The sequence below is a fragment of the Nicotiana sylvestris genome, chromosome 10 (genome assembly GCF_000393655.2).
Source record: "Nicotiana sylvestris chromosome 10, ASM39365v2, whole genome shotgun sequence".
Taxonomy (NCBI): Eukaryota; Viridiplantae; Streptophyta; class Magnoliopsida; order Solanales; family Solanaceae; genus Nicotiana; species Nicotiana sylvestris.
This window is the reverse complement of record NC_091066.1, coordinates 79,890,314-79,901,591: the sequence shown is the minus strand read 5'-3', so window position 1 is coordinate 79,901,591 and position 11,278 is coordinate 79,890,314. Positions and strand designations below refer to the sequence as shown.

General features: G+C 40.5%; 1 protein-coding gene across 1 annotated transcript; it reads left to right on the top strand.

Annotated features, from left to right (window-relative positions):
- Positions 1 to 340: 340 nt before the first annotated feature.
- Positions 341 to 10,425, top strand: LOC104212151 (pyrophosphate--fructose 6-phosphate 1-phosphotransferase subunit alpha). Its single transcript, XM_009761349.2, has 19 exons — positions 341 to 462; positions 1,623 to 1,795; positions 2,148 to 2,260; positions 2,489 to 2,563; positions 2,645 to 2,758; positions 2,864 to 2,931; positions 3,109 to 3,192; positions 3,580 to 3,633; positions 3,851 to 3,931; positions 4,044 to 4,137; positions 4,223 to 4,296; positions 4,523 to 4,633; positions 4,727 to 4,771; positions 4,860 to 4,916; positions 8,838 to 8,942; positions 9,046 to 9,162; positions 9,341 to 9,444; positions 9,650 to 9,815; positions 9,970 to 10,425. Exons 1-19 carry the CDS (start codon positions 373 to 375, stop codon positions 10,093 to 10,095), a joined length of 1,851 nt encoding a protein of 616 aa, XP_009759651.1. The 5' UTR covers positions 341 to 372; the 3' UTR covers positions 10,096 to 10,425.
- The last annotated feature ends 853 nt before the right edge of the window (positions 10,426 to 11,278 follow it).

Below are 11,278 nucleotides of genomic sequence, written 5' to 3'. Positions count from 1 at the left end.
ACATTCACCGTAAATACAATTATATTTATAACGCAATTATTATAAAGAAAACAGTTCAATTACCAAAGCATAAAAATAAAGAAAAAAGTTGAAGTGGTTTTAAATCATAACTCAAGAAAAAGAAATGTTAAACTGCAACTCATAAAAATAAAATTTTCAATTATCCCATAAAGTAATTTCACAATTTCTTAATATTGATTTTTAAAGATAAATTAAACTACATTTGGTTAACAACTTAACATATCAGTTCCCTCTCCCCACAATTACACAACTATGCAATGAGGGTACTTTTGTCATTCCGGGTGCTCGAATCCCTGCAATATAAACAGAACAAATAAAAGGGTACACGAGTGATTGTAGGCGAATATCACAATGGATGCAGATTACGGAATAGCTAGAGAACTTTCTGATCTGCAAAAACATCGATCTCAGTACCAACCAGAACTTCCTCCTTGTCTTCAGGTTTCTCCTCATCTCTTTTTTTCTGCCCATCTGTGTATAATTCATTGTTTGTCCGCTTATTTCACTCTTGCGTATATTAAACATTTTGAAAATCAGCAATAATATCTGGAGGAATGCGTGTTTTTATGGTTTGTCTCCGCATACTAATAGTAGATCTGACACTAGTCATTGTGTTTATATACGATTTATCAAATTTAAAAATCAAATCCCAGCGGAGGCCAAAAAGAAATTAGGTGATTCTAATTACCCGATACCTGTGCGCCTGGTGGAATAGTCGAGGTGCGTCAAGCTGGCCCGGGCACCACTATCTCCAAAAAAAGGTATGGTGATCGAGTAGTTCTGAGAAGGAAAAAAAAGGAGAATGTTAAGTGTAGTAGGGTAGAGGGGCAAGTCGGGTCCATTATCCATTGAGTTTCAAACCTTGCACCATTGGCCTTCGGGGATTTCTCGGTTATAAAAAGTAAGAAAAAAAGTGCTTTAATCTAGTGTAAGAGTCTAGTGCTTTGCTTTGCTCTAGTGGTAAGAACTTAACTTGTGATGTGAACGATTAGCCACACATCACGGGTTCGGTCCCTGCTGCAGATAAATGCTTGGAAGTTAAGTGGAGAAGAGTAAAGGGGTGGGTCCGTTATCCACCAAGTCCCAGACGTTGCGCCACAAGTCCGTCTCGGTTATCAAAAAAAAAAAGGTTCCTGTCAAGCGTGCCTCCAGGAACATATGCTAATTGTCTCTTCTTTGATGGATAACCAAGGCAAGACTTTGCATATGGAGTCCCTATCCTAGCAGAACATATGTAAACTGCACTCCATTTTTTAGTGCAAAATCTAGGATGAATTATGTATATACTTTCTGCAATGTATACAATAATGTTTTGAAGTTTTTCAGTTGTTTTATCTGATTATCTTGTTAGATGTGTTGTCTTGTTGATTGATTACCAGCTTCCGCTGGATTGTTTCCTTGAATAGTGTTCAAGTCTTGTTATCATTGGTTATGATATGGGATCCCAGTTCTTTGTATCTATGATATTGATATTCACCAAAATATTGCTCTTCGAAGTGATCACACAAGATGCTCAGAGAATTCAATCCTGCTAACTCTTTTTGGATGAAAGGTTTTTCCGTCTTCAATCATGAGTTTATATTCTTGTTTCACTATGACAGGGCACTACTGTGCGGGTAGAGCTAGGTGATGCAACCACTGCATCAGATCCCTCTGGTGAACACACAATAAGTCGGTCTTTTCCTCACACTTATGGTCAGCCCTTAGCCCATTTTCTTAGGGCAACTGCTAAGGTCACTGATGCTCAGATAATTACTGAGCATCCGGCAAAGAGGTATGCGCTATAATTCTTTAGTTTACTTCCTAATGGCATCAGTTATGAAACCATGAGATTTTTGCACCAAGTCTATGTTGAACGTAGGTGTATGACTATTCTTCTGTTTTGGTGATTGAATATTTTTTCCTTTTAGTTTTAATTTTCCTCTAGCACTTACTGTCTTTGGATCTAACTGAGGGGACTTAAACTAACGGTTCCTGTCAACACTGATGTATTAAATTCATGTATAAACATAAGGGCAAAAGCTCACTGAGACATATTTCCATGAAATGAACTTTATTGATTTTTAACTGCATCACAAACATTTTTGATATCTAATGTGTTCAGAGTGTGTGCTCTTTCCTTTTAGGGTTGGAGTTGTTTTCTGTGGGAGACAATCACCTGGAGGGCATAATGTAATATGGGGTATTCATGACGCTCTTAAAATTCACAATCCTAACAGCACTTTGCTTGGTTTTTTGGGTAAGTATTTTTTATTTTATTTATTTTTTAAAAATGTTGGTGCTCTATGTTCTGTGATGCATCTGTTCATGTACTCTCCTATAAATCTGCTTGATTTCAAGATCGTTTCTCATACTCTCCCGGTTGACATCGTCTTGTCATCTATTGTTGGGACATCAGGGCACTAAACCCTTAGCAGACCCTACTTTAACACAGTTAACATGAGTGTCTCTTTACATGTGCCAACAGGTGGTTCTGAAGGTTTATTTGCTCAGAAAACCCTAGAGATCACCAACGATGTTCTTTCCACCTATAAGAATCAAGGTAAAACCTGGTTTTGGATGAAGTTGGTATTTATTCCACTTTATCTTTAAGCTTATCATTAGTTGATTTGTCCCATTTAAGGTGGTTATGACATGCTGGGCCGGACAAAAGATCAAATTAGATCGACCGAGCAAGTTAATGCCGCGATGGCTGCATGCAAAACTTTGAAATTGGACGCCCTTATCATTGTTGGAGGTATTGATTATGCAACTTTTTATGGTTCATTATGGATCTTCCAGCACAAGCTAGCCCGCGCACACAAACACACATACATACTAACATGTGCATTGACTTTTGAAGGGGTAACATCAAACACTGATGCTGCTCAGCTGGCAGAAACATTTACCGAAGCAAAATGCCAAACAAAAGTATGCATGAGTTGAGGCAGTTCTCTTTATCTAATTCACTGTTATCTCATATGAATGAATAACCTAACATTTTTTCAAGTGTTTTTGCAGTATTCCAACATTAACCTTTGCATTCTCCTTTCCATTTTATCCTCTCATTGGGGAAGGTTCATACTTTCTGATTGTCCTTTTCTCCAGGTGGTAGGAGTTCCTGTTACGTTAAATGGAGATCTAAAGAATCAGTTTGTTGAAATAAATGTCGGTTTTGACACAATATGCAAGGTATTAATCCAATTATATCAATCATTTGAAAGGAATTCATTTGAAGACCATATTTGTTTTTTTACAATTTACAGAATTTACCTCTAACACCGTTTCCTTTAACTTTGAGAGGCATCGTCCTTTAGACTCGTGGTTATGCTTCCCACTCTAAGTTTGAGGGTCTTGCGTATGGTTATGTGGTGGACTGGTTGAGTGTCCTTTTTACTTTTTATTTTAGACGTGAATGGAATTTGGGGTGAAGTACATTCAGATGGTGAGTGTTGTAGGTCATTTTGATGACTTTTGCATGAGTGGAAAGTCTTGTTATGATGCTATTTGTGTGCTTTAACTGAAACAAATTTAAATTGCTTTTGGGGCAGAAGCTTATTATCCTTGTTTTCATCTTAGGTTAACTCCCAACTCATTAGCAATGTCTGCACTGATGCGCTCTCGGCAGAAAAGGTAATTGACTCGTTCATTCTTTTACGTCTCTTCCAATATCTAGTGGTATAGTTGGGTTATTTAAAACATACCTTTCTGTTGGGTTTCATTTCTGTTATATAAATTTGTTTTGATGGTGTTGACTGTCTGTTGAATTATGCTTACAACCTTATCTTTATATTTCCTACCCATGTCCTTTGTCAATCTTTTATATAACCTGGTAATTTTTCCTTTTCAGTACTACTATTTCATCCGACTCATGGGGCGAAAGGCATCACATGTTGCCTTAGAATGCACTCTGCAGTCACATCCTAATATGGTTCGTTTTATGGCTTCACTAGAAAACTAATGAAGTGATATTGCTCTTAGGACATGCTCTCTATTAGAACTTGCAAGCATTCTCTATCGAAAAGTGGTAAATGATCTTGCAGGTGATTCTTGGTGAGGAGGTAGCTGCATCGAAGCTTACACTTTTTGACATCACAAACAAAATTTGTGATGCAGTTCAAGCTAGGGCTGAACAAGGTATGGAAACTTTACCTTTCTCTTCTTTTGTCTTTTGAGGTGTTTTTCCAAACATTTTGTGTGCTCACTAAGTTTTTGAATTTAGATAAAAACCATGGTGTGGTCCTGTTGCCAGAGGGACTTATTGAAAGTATTCCTGAAGTATATGCTCTACTGCAGGTAAATTGCAAATAAAAGAATGTTATTTTCTTAGCCTGCCTCCCAAGGTCCTCTTTTCACGCCCTCTTCACTTACCCGAGGGACAAAAGAGAAAATAATAAAGGGGAAAGAGAACAAATAGGCCAAAAAAGAAACACTTTCAAGCCTTAATTGGGCTTCTATGAGTCTTTGTTTGGAAATGGTTTTTGGTCGTCATAATGCCTTTTTATGATCCTGTGCATTCCAGGAAATTCATGGTTTACTGAGGCAAGGCGTTTCTGCTGATAAGATTTCCTCTCAACTATCACCTTGGGCATCTGCGCTGTTTGAATTCTTGCCTCCCTTTATAAAAAAGCAGGTGCCACTTGTGTATTGTTGGAATTGAGTGCTCAGATGTGACAAATTAAGTTTACTTGGATAGTTCTTACCTAAAATGCCTGTGACGTTACAGCTCCTGTTGTACCCAGAATCAGATGATTCTGCTCAGCTATCACAGGTAACTAATTCTCCCATTTGGATGGTGTGTTTGGTGATACATATGGACTGTGTGTTTAGTTGACTGTTCTTTTATTCTTCCTCCACAGATTGAGACCGAGAAACTTATAGCTCATCTTGTGGAAACTGAAATGAATAAGCGATTGGTATAGCTTCTATTTCCCACTATTCTGCAATCTAAAATGTTGCATATGATATTTCGAATGGTTGTTCTCTTCTGACACTTATGGCTGGTAGGAGCTTAAGGACAACAACAACAACATACCCAGTAAAATCCCACTAGTGGGATCTGGGGAGGGTAGGATGTACGCAGACCTAGTGGCGGAGGCAGGATCTCCACGAAGGGGGTTCAAAAATTTTGTTTTGTCGCTAGTGGGAATTGAACCCATGACCTTTTGTAGATTTTGAACCCCCTTGACCACTAAACTACACTTTTGGATTGTGTTAAGGGTGTTCAAAACTTAATATATAGAGATAAAAAACAGATTTTGCCTTATATATACAGTGTAATTTTTCGGCGAAGGGTTGCGCCCCCTAAATCCGCCCCTGCGCAAACCTTACCCCTACCCCGGAAGGGTAGAGAGGCTGTTTTCGGGAGACCCTCGGCTCAATAGAAGAGATAATAATTTCAGAAAAGAAACGAAAGAATAGATCTGTAACAACAAAAGAAGCAAGAGAATAATAATAATATCTTAAAATATACCAAATAAGTGAAAGGGAGTGCAACAATGCAATCATATGCAAAACAACAAAATAGTGTGAACACAACATAGACCGCTACCAGACATAGGCAAAACTCTATCAGACTACCCGGTACAAAGAGGGAAAAACTATGAACTACCCCCTAGCCTACAACCCTAATGCTCGACCTCCACACATTCCTATCAAGAGCCATGTCCTCGGAAATCTGGAGTCGCGCCAAGTCTTGCCTGATCACCTCGCCCCAATTCTTCTTAGGCCGCCCTCTACCTCTTCTCGTACCTGCCAAAGCCAACCGCTCGCACCTCCTAACCGGGGAATCTATGGTTCTCCTCCGCACGTGTCCAAACCACCTAAGCCTCGCTTCCCGCATCTTGTCGTCCACGGGAGCAACGCCCACCTTCTCCCTAATATCTTCATTCCTTATCTTATCCAGTTTAGTATGCCCGCACATCCATCTCAACATCCTCATCTCAGCTACTTTCATATTTTGGATATGTGAATTCTTAATTGGCCAACTCTTAGCCCCATATAACATAGCCGGCCTAACCACCGCTCTGTAGAACTTACCTTTGAGTTTCGGTGGTACCTTCTTGTCACACAGGACTCCAGATGCTAACCGCCATTTCATCCACCCCACCCCAATGCGGTGCGTGACATCCCCGTCAATCTCCCCATCTCCCTGGATAATAGACCCTAGGTACTTGAAACTTTCTTTCTTGGGGATGACTTGTGAGTCGAGCCTCACCACCCCGTCTGCTTCCCCTGACGCGCCGCTAAACTTACACTCCAGATATTCCGTCTTGGTCCTGCTCAACTTGAAACCTTTGGACTCCAGAGCCTGCCTCCATACCTCCGGTCTCTCATTAACACCGCTACACCACTAATTGATCAGAACTATATTATCAGCGAACAACATACACCATGGCACCTCCCCTTGAATATGGTGTGTCAAGGCATCCATCGTTAGAGCAAATAAGAATGGGCTAAGCGCATATCCTTGGTGTAACCCCATAATCACCGGAAAAAGCTCGGAGTCACCTCCCACAGTCCTGACCCGAGTCTTAGCTCCATCATACATATCCTTTATCGATTCAATGTATGCTACCAGTACCCCTTTCACTTCCCGGCATCGCCAAAGAACGTCCCTAGGGACCCTGTCATATGCCTTTTCTAGATCACTAAACACCATGTGCAAATCCCTCTTCCTCTCCCTGTGTTGTTCCACCGATCTCCTTATAAGGTGGATAGCTTCCGTAGTAGAACGTCCCGACATGAACCCGAACCGATTTTCAGAAATAGATACCGCCCTCCTCACCCTCCCTTCCACCACCCTCTCCCAAACTTTCATGGTATGACTTAACAACTTGATGCCCCTATAATTATTACAATTCTGGATATCACCTTTGTTCTTGAACAACGGAATCATCAAACTACATCTCCACTCATTTGGCATCCTCTTCGTCTTGAAAATAACATTAAACAACACAGTCAACCATTCTAAGCCTGCTCTACCCACATACCTCCAAAATTCTACTGGAATCTCGTCTGGTCCTATCGCTTTGCCCCGACTCATTACCCACAGCTCCCACTACCTCCTCAACCTTGATACGCCTACAGTACCCAAAGTCTCGGTGACTCTCGGAGTGTCCTAACTCCCCTAGCACGATGCTACCGCTCCCCTCTTCATTCAGAAGTTTATGAAAGTACGTCTGCCATCTATGCTTGATCTGGGAGTCTTCCGTCAATACTCTACCTTCCTCGTCTTTGTTGCACCTCACTTGATCCAGGTCACGAGCCTTCCTCTCTCTCGCTTTGGCCAACCGAAATAGCTTCTTGTCCCCGCCTTTGCCCCCCGGTTCCTCGTATAACCGATCAAACGCAATAGTCTTAGCCTCTGTGACCGCTAATTTTGCCTCCTTCCTAGCTTCCTTATACCTCACTCTGTTTGCTCTCCTCTGCTCCTCATCAGTACTCTCCACTAACGCAAGGTACGCCATTTTCTTTGCTTCCACTTTACCTTGGACCACATCATTCCACCACCAGTCGCCTCGGTGCCCGCCATAGTAGCCCTTCGAGACCCCTAACACCTCTCTCGCCGCCTCCCTAATACAGTTCGCCGTCCACATAGCGCTAGCACAAAGCCAAATGCTCCTCCCTCTGTGGAAAACTAGAGTTCGCGATCACAAAGCCCTAGCGAAATCCAATAGAGAAGTACCACCTCCGTTCCTATTCCCAAAGCCGAAGCCACCGTGCACCTCGCCATAACCCCCAGTCGACGACACAATATGACCATTGAAATCCCCTCCTATAAATAACTTCTCCGTTGACGGAATACCCCGCACCACCTCATCCAACCCCTCCCAGAAGCGCCTCTTAACCTCCTCGTCCAAGCCCGCTTGCGGTGCGTACACGCTAACGACATTCAGAGTGCTCCCTCCAACTACTAACTTAATCGCCATCAATCTGTCATTCACCCGCCTAACCTCAACCACTGACTCCCTGAGCTCCCTGTCCACCAAAATACCCACTCCGTTCTTGCCCTTCACGCGTCCGGAGTACCACAATTTAAACCCGTCTGCATTCCTCGCCTTCGATCCTACCCACCTGGTCTCCTGAACACAAATAAATGATAAGCTTAAGGACAAATAAATGAAATGTCCCATCTCTAACCACAATTTAGTATGTTGTTTTACTAATAATAAGCTTTTCAGCTTGTAAGTATGGTGTACTGACTTCTATATTGTTGTTGTGTTACAATTCTTGGCGAATTTGTTAGACGGAAAGTTACAAGAATAATTTCCTTTAATACAATCAAGTTTGGAGTGGAATTTGTTGGCCATGTAACCATTGAGGCCAGCAGCCAAATTCGCCAAGATTTGTTGACGGAAAGTTTTACTAATAATTTGGAGTGGGGAGAATAATATGTTTAGACCTCTGAGAATTCAATCAAGATTTTCTCTTTCCTTAATTCATGAAATACAGCTCTTCTTCATAACGTTTTACCCAGGAATTCTAAATCTTAAAGCTGCTTGTTATCTACTCCCAGTTACAAGGTTATGTTAATTAAACTCTTCATTTGCTTTGATATGTCAGTGTAGAAGGGGTCAGACATGGGTATAGGCTATTTCATATGGATCCTTTATCATAAGCTCAAAAACTTGCTAAAGAATTGATGCGGCCTTATTTAATAGTAACCATGTTTTCACTGAGCAGTCTTTCTTTGTAAACTTTTGTTTGCTTTCAAGATCATTGTTATTACTTTTAATAGCTGGTGCATCTGAAAAAGTGTGTTTCACATGATCTGGATATTCTTTGCCTTGGTCAGCGTTACATTTACATAACATGTCTATATTGCGACTTTACAGAAAGAAGGAACTTACAAGGGAAAGAAATTTAACGCAATTTGCCATTTCTTTGGTTATCAAGCTCGGGGATCGTTGCCATCAAAGTTTGATTGTGACTATGCATATGTAAGCTTTGATTTTGTTCCTAGTTTTTTCTTTCTTTTTCTTTTAGTTGAGATATATAAGATTGTTACAGAATTAAAAAGATCGTAACAAAATTACATGCCAGGTACTTGGTCACATCTGCTATCATATTTTGGCTGCTGGCCTCAATGGTTACATGGCCACTGTGACTAACTTGAAGAATCCTGTCAACAAGTGGCGCTGTGCGGCTGCTCCAATAACTGTAAGCTCCATCCTTTATTTTGTACTGATGTCCCGTAAGGACCCTAAAGTTTATCCACTTTTTATGAAGCGGTAATAATTACATAAATAAGGTTTCACTCTGTCCACTACCTAACAGAAAATAAAAATAAAAGAGAAGAGAAAAATATTGACCTTATCTCTGTTTGGTTAAATTCTAGGCTATGATGACTGTGAAACGGTATGGTCGTGGTCCTGGCAACGCAGCAATTGGAAAGCCTGCTGTGCATCCAGCCACTGTGGATTTGAAGGGCAAAGCATATGAGTATGTCAATAACACTACTTTTTACTTATTTACAAGTGAAGCTTCAGAGGAAATTGAACTTTCGTGGTTGAAAAGTAGGCAGTAGACAGTAAATACCAAGAAAAAGCTTTCTTAAGAACTCACATTCCAAAGCGAATTCTGTGCATCTAACTTATTTGTCTCTGGCCTGCCTTTGGGCCTGATTTGTCTCTTTTCTCTGGTGCAGATTATTGAGTCAAAATGCAACAAAGTTCTTGCTCGATGATGTATACAGAAACCCAGGTCCCCTCCAGTTTGATGGCCCTGGTGCTGACGCAAAGGCTGTTACTCTTTGTGTTGAAGACCAGGACTACATGGGTCGTATTAAGAAATTGCAAGAGTATCTGGACAAGGTGCTGATTTTTCAACCAGAATATCTATTCCTAAGGAAAAACATAGCATCATTTATTTATCATGCCCAACCACTATCCAAGCTTGTCTATACATTTTTCTTTTTTGACTTTGGTATGTTGCATATTTTTCATTTTATTTTCAACTTCTTTCCAGGTTCGTACAATTGTGAAGCCTGGCTGCTCGCAAGATGTCCTGAAAGCAGCATTGAGTGCCATGGCTTCTGTCACGGACATTCTTTCCCTGATGTCCTCACCTTCAACTGTGAACACGCCATTCTAGATGAGAACCCCTCTTAACCCTGAAGAAATTTAGAGGAAGTCCTATTTGCCAAAATATAGTCATTACCTTTTCTTTTTCTTCCCTATCATATTTTCTCCGATTTTGCACAAACTTTATATAGGTGCAGAAATGTTAGTTGATTGTGACAATAGAGGTGTTCAAATGCCTTTAGTTTATTCGTTTGTACTTTTGCAATTTTGACTAGGCGAATGATGTTGAGAAGATTGTATTTATGCGGTTTCTAGGGGTACAAATTCGTTTACCTCTAAGTTTTGGCGACTGTTTGGATTTTTGTATTCAAATTAGATTGCAAACCTATTCAGTTCTGGATGTTTTCGTGTACGTACTGCACTCGAGACTTCGAAGAGCCACTGTTTAGAATACTTTATTACGAGTCGTTTTATGAGGTCAATTGAGAAATCCTTCTGTAGTTCTGAGAGAGAGAGAGAGAGAGAGAGAGAGAGAGGGAGATACTAAAAAGGAGAGTTGAGCTAATTGCTAATTGGTTCAGTGCATGAAAGAGAGAGAGAGTTTTTCGTTGGCAGTCCAAAGTAAATCTCAGAAAGACAGAAACTAGCAGGGAGGGGGGAGGGGAGGGGGAGGAGAGGTTGTTTCCGGAAGACCCTCGGCTCAAGATAATAAGAAAAACAAAAAGGAGAGAATATTAGTTTCACCACAGAGATCATAGGAAAAATAGGAACATAAAATGCAGAAGGAAAAATGCAAAACAAAAATGATGGTTAGTAAATAGGTGTTGCACCGAAAAGAGAAAATAGCAAGACAAGACAATGCCCCTAGCTATTTCAACAAAAAAAAAGAGCGTTTTGAGTTAATTGCTAATTCGTATAGTGCAAGAGCAGCAAGACTTTGGGACCTCCGTATATAGTATCTGGTTTTGTTCGTTTACCAATCTGGCCCTTGGTGGTTGTCCTTATACATGAGCAACCTAGGAGTTTCCAATCGTAATTAAAATCAAATAAAGTAAAAGTGAATATCATTAAATGTCTGTCTCTGTCAAACTACTTGGATTCTTATGGCTGCCAAGCAATAACAGGAAGACTGAGTTTTTACCTGATTAGCTCGTTGATGTAAATACGCTAATTTGTTCAAGCTACTTGGATTGCAGGAGATGTTGCATTTTGAGCTTTCAAAGAGGATCTCAGCAAAGATGGCTTTGGAACAT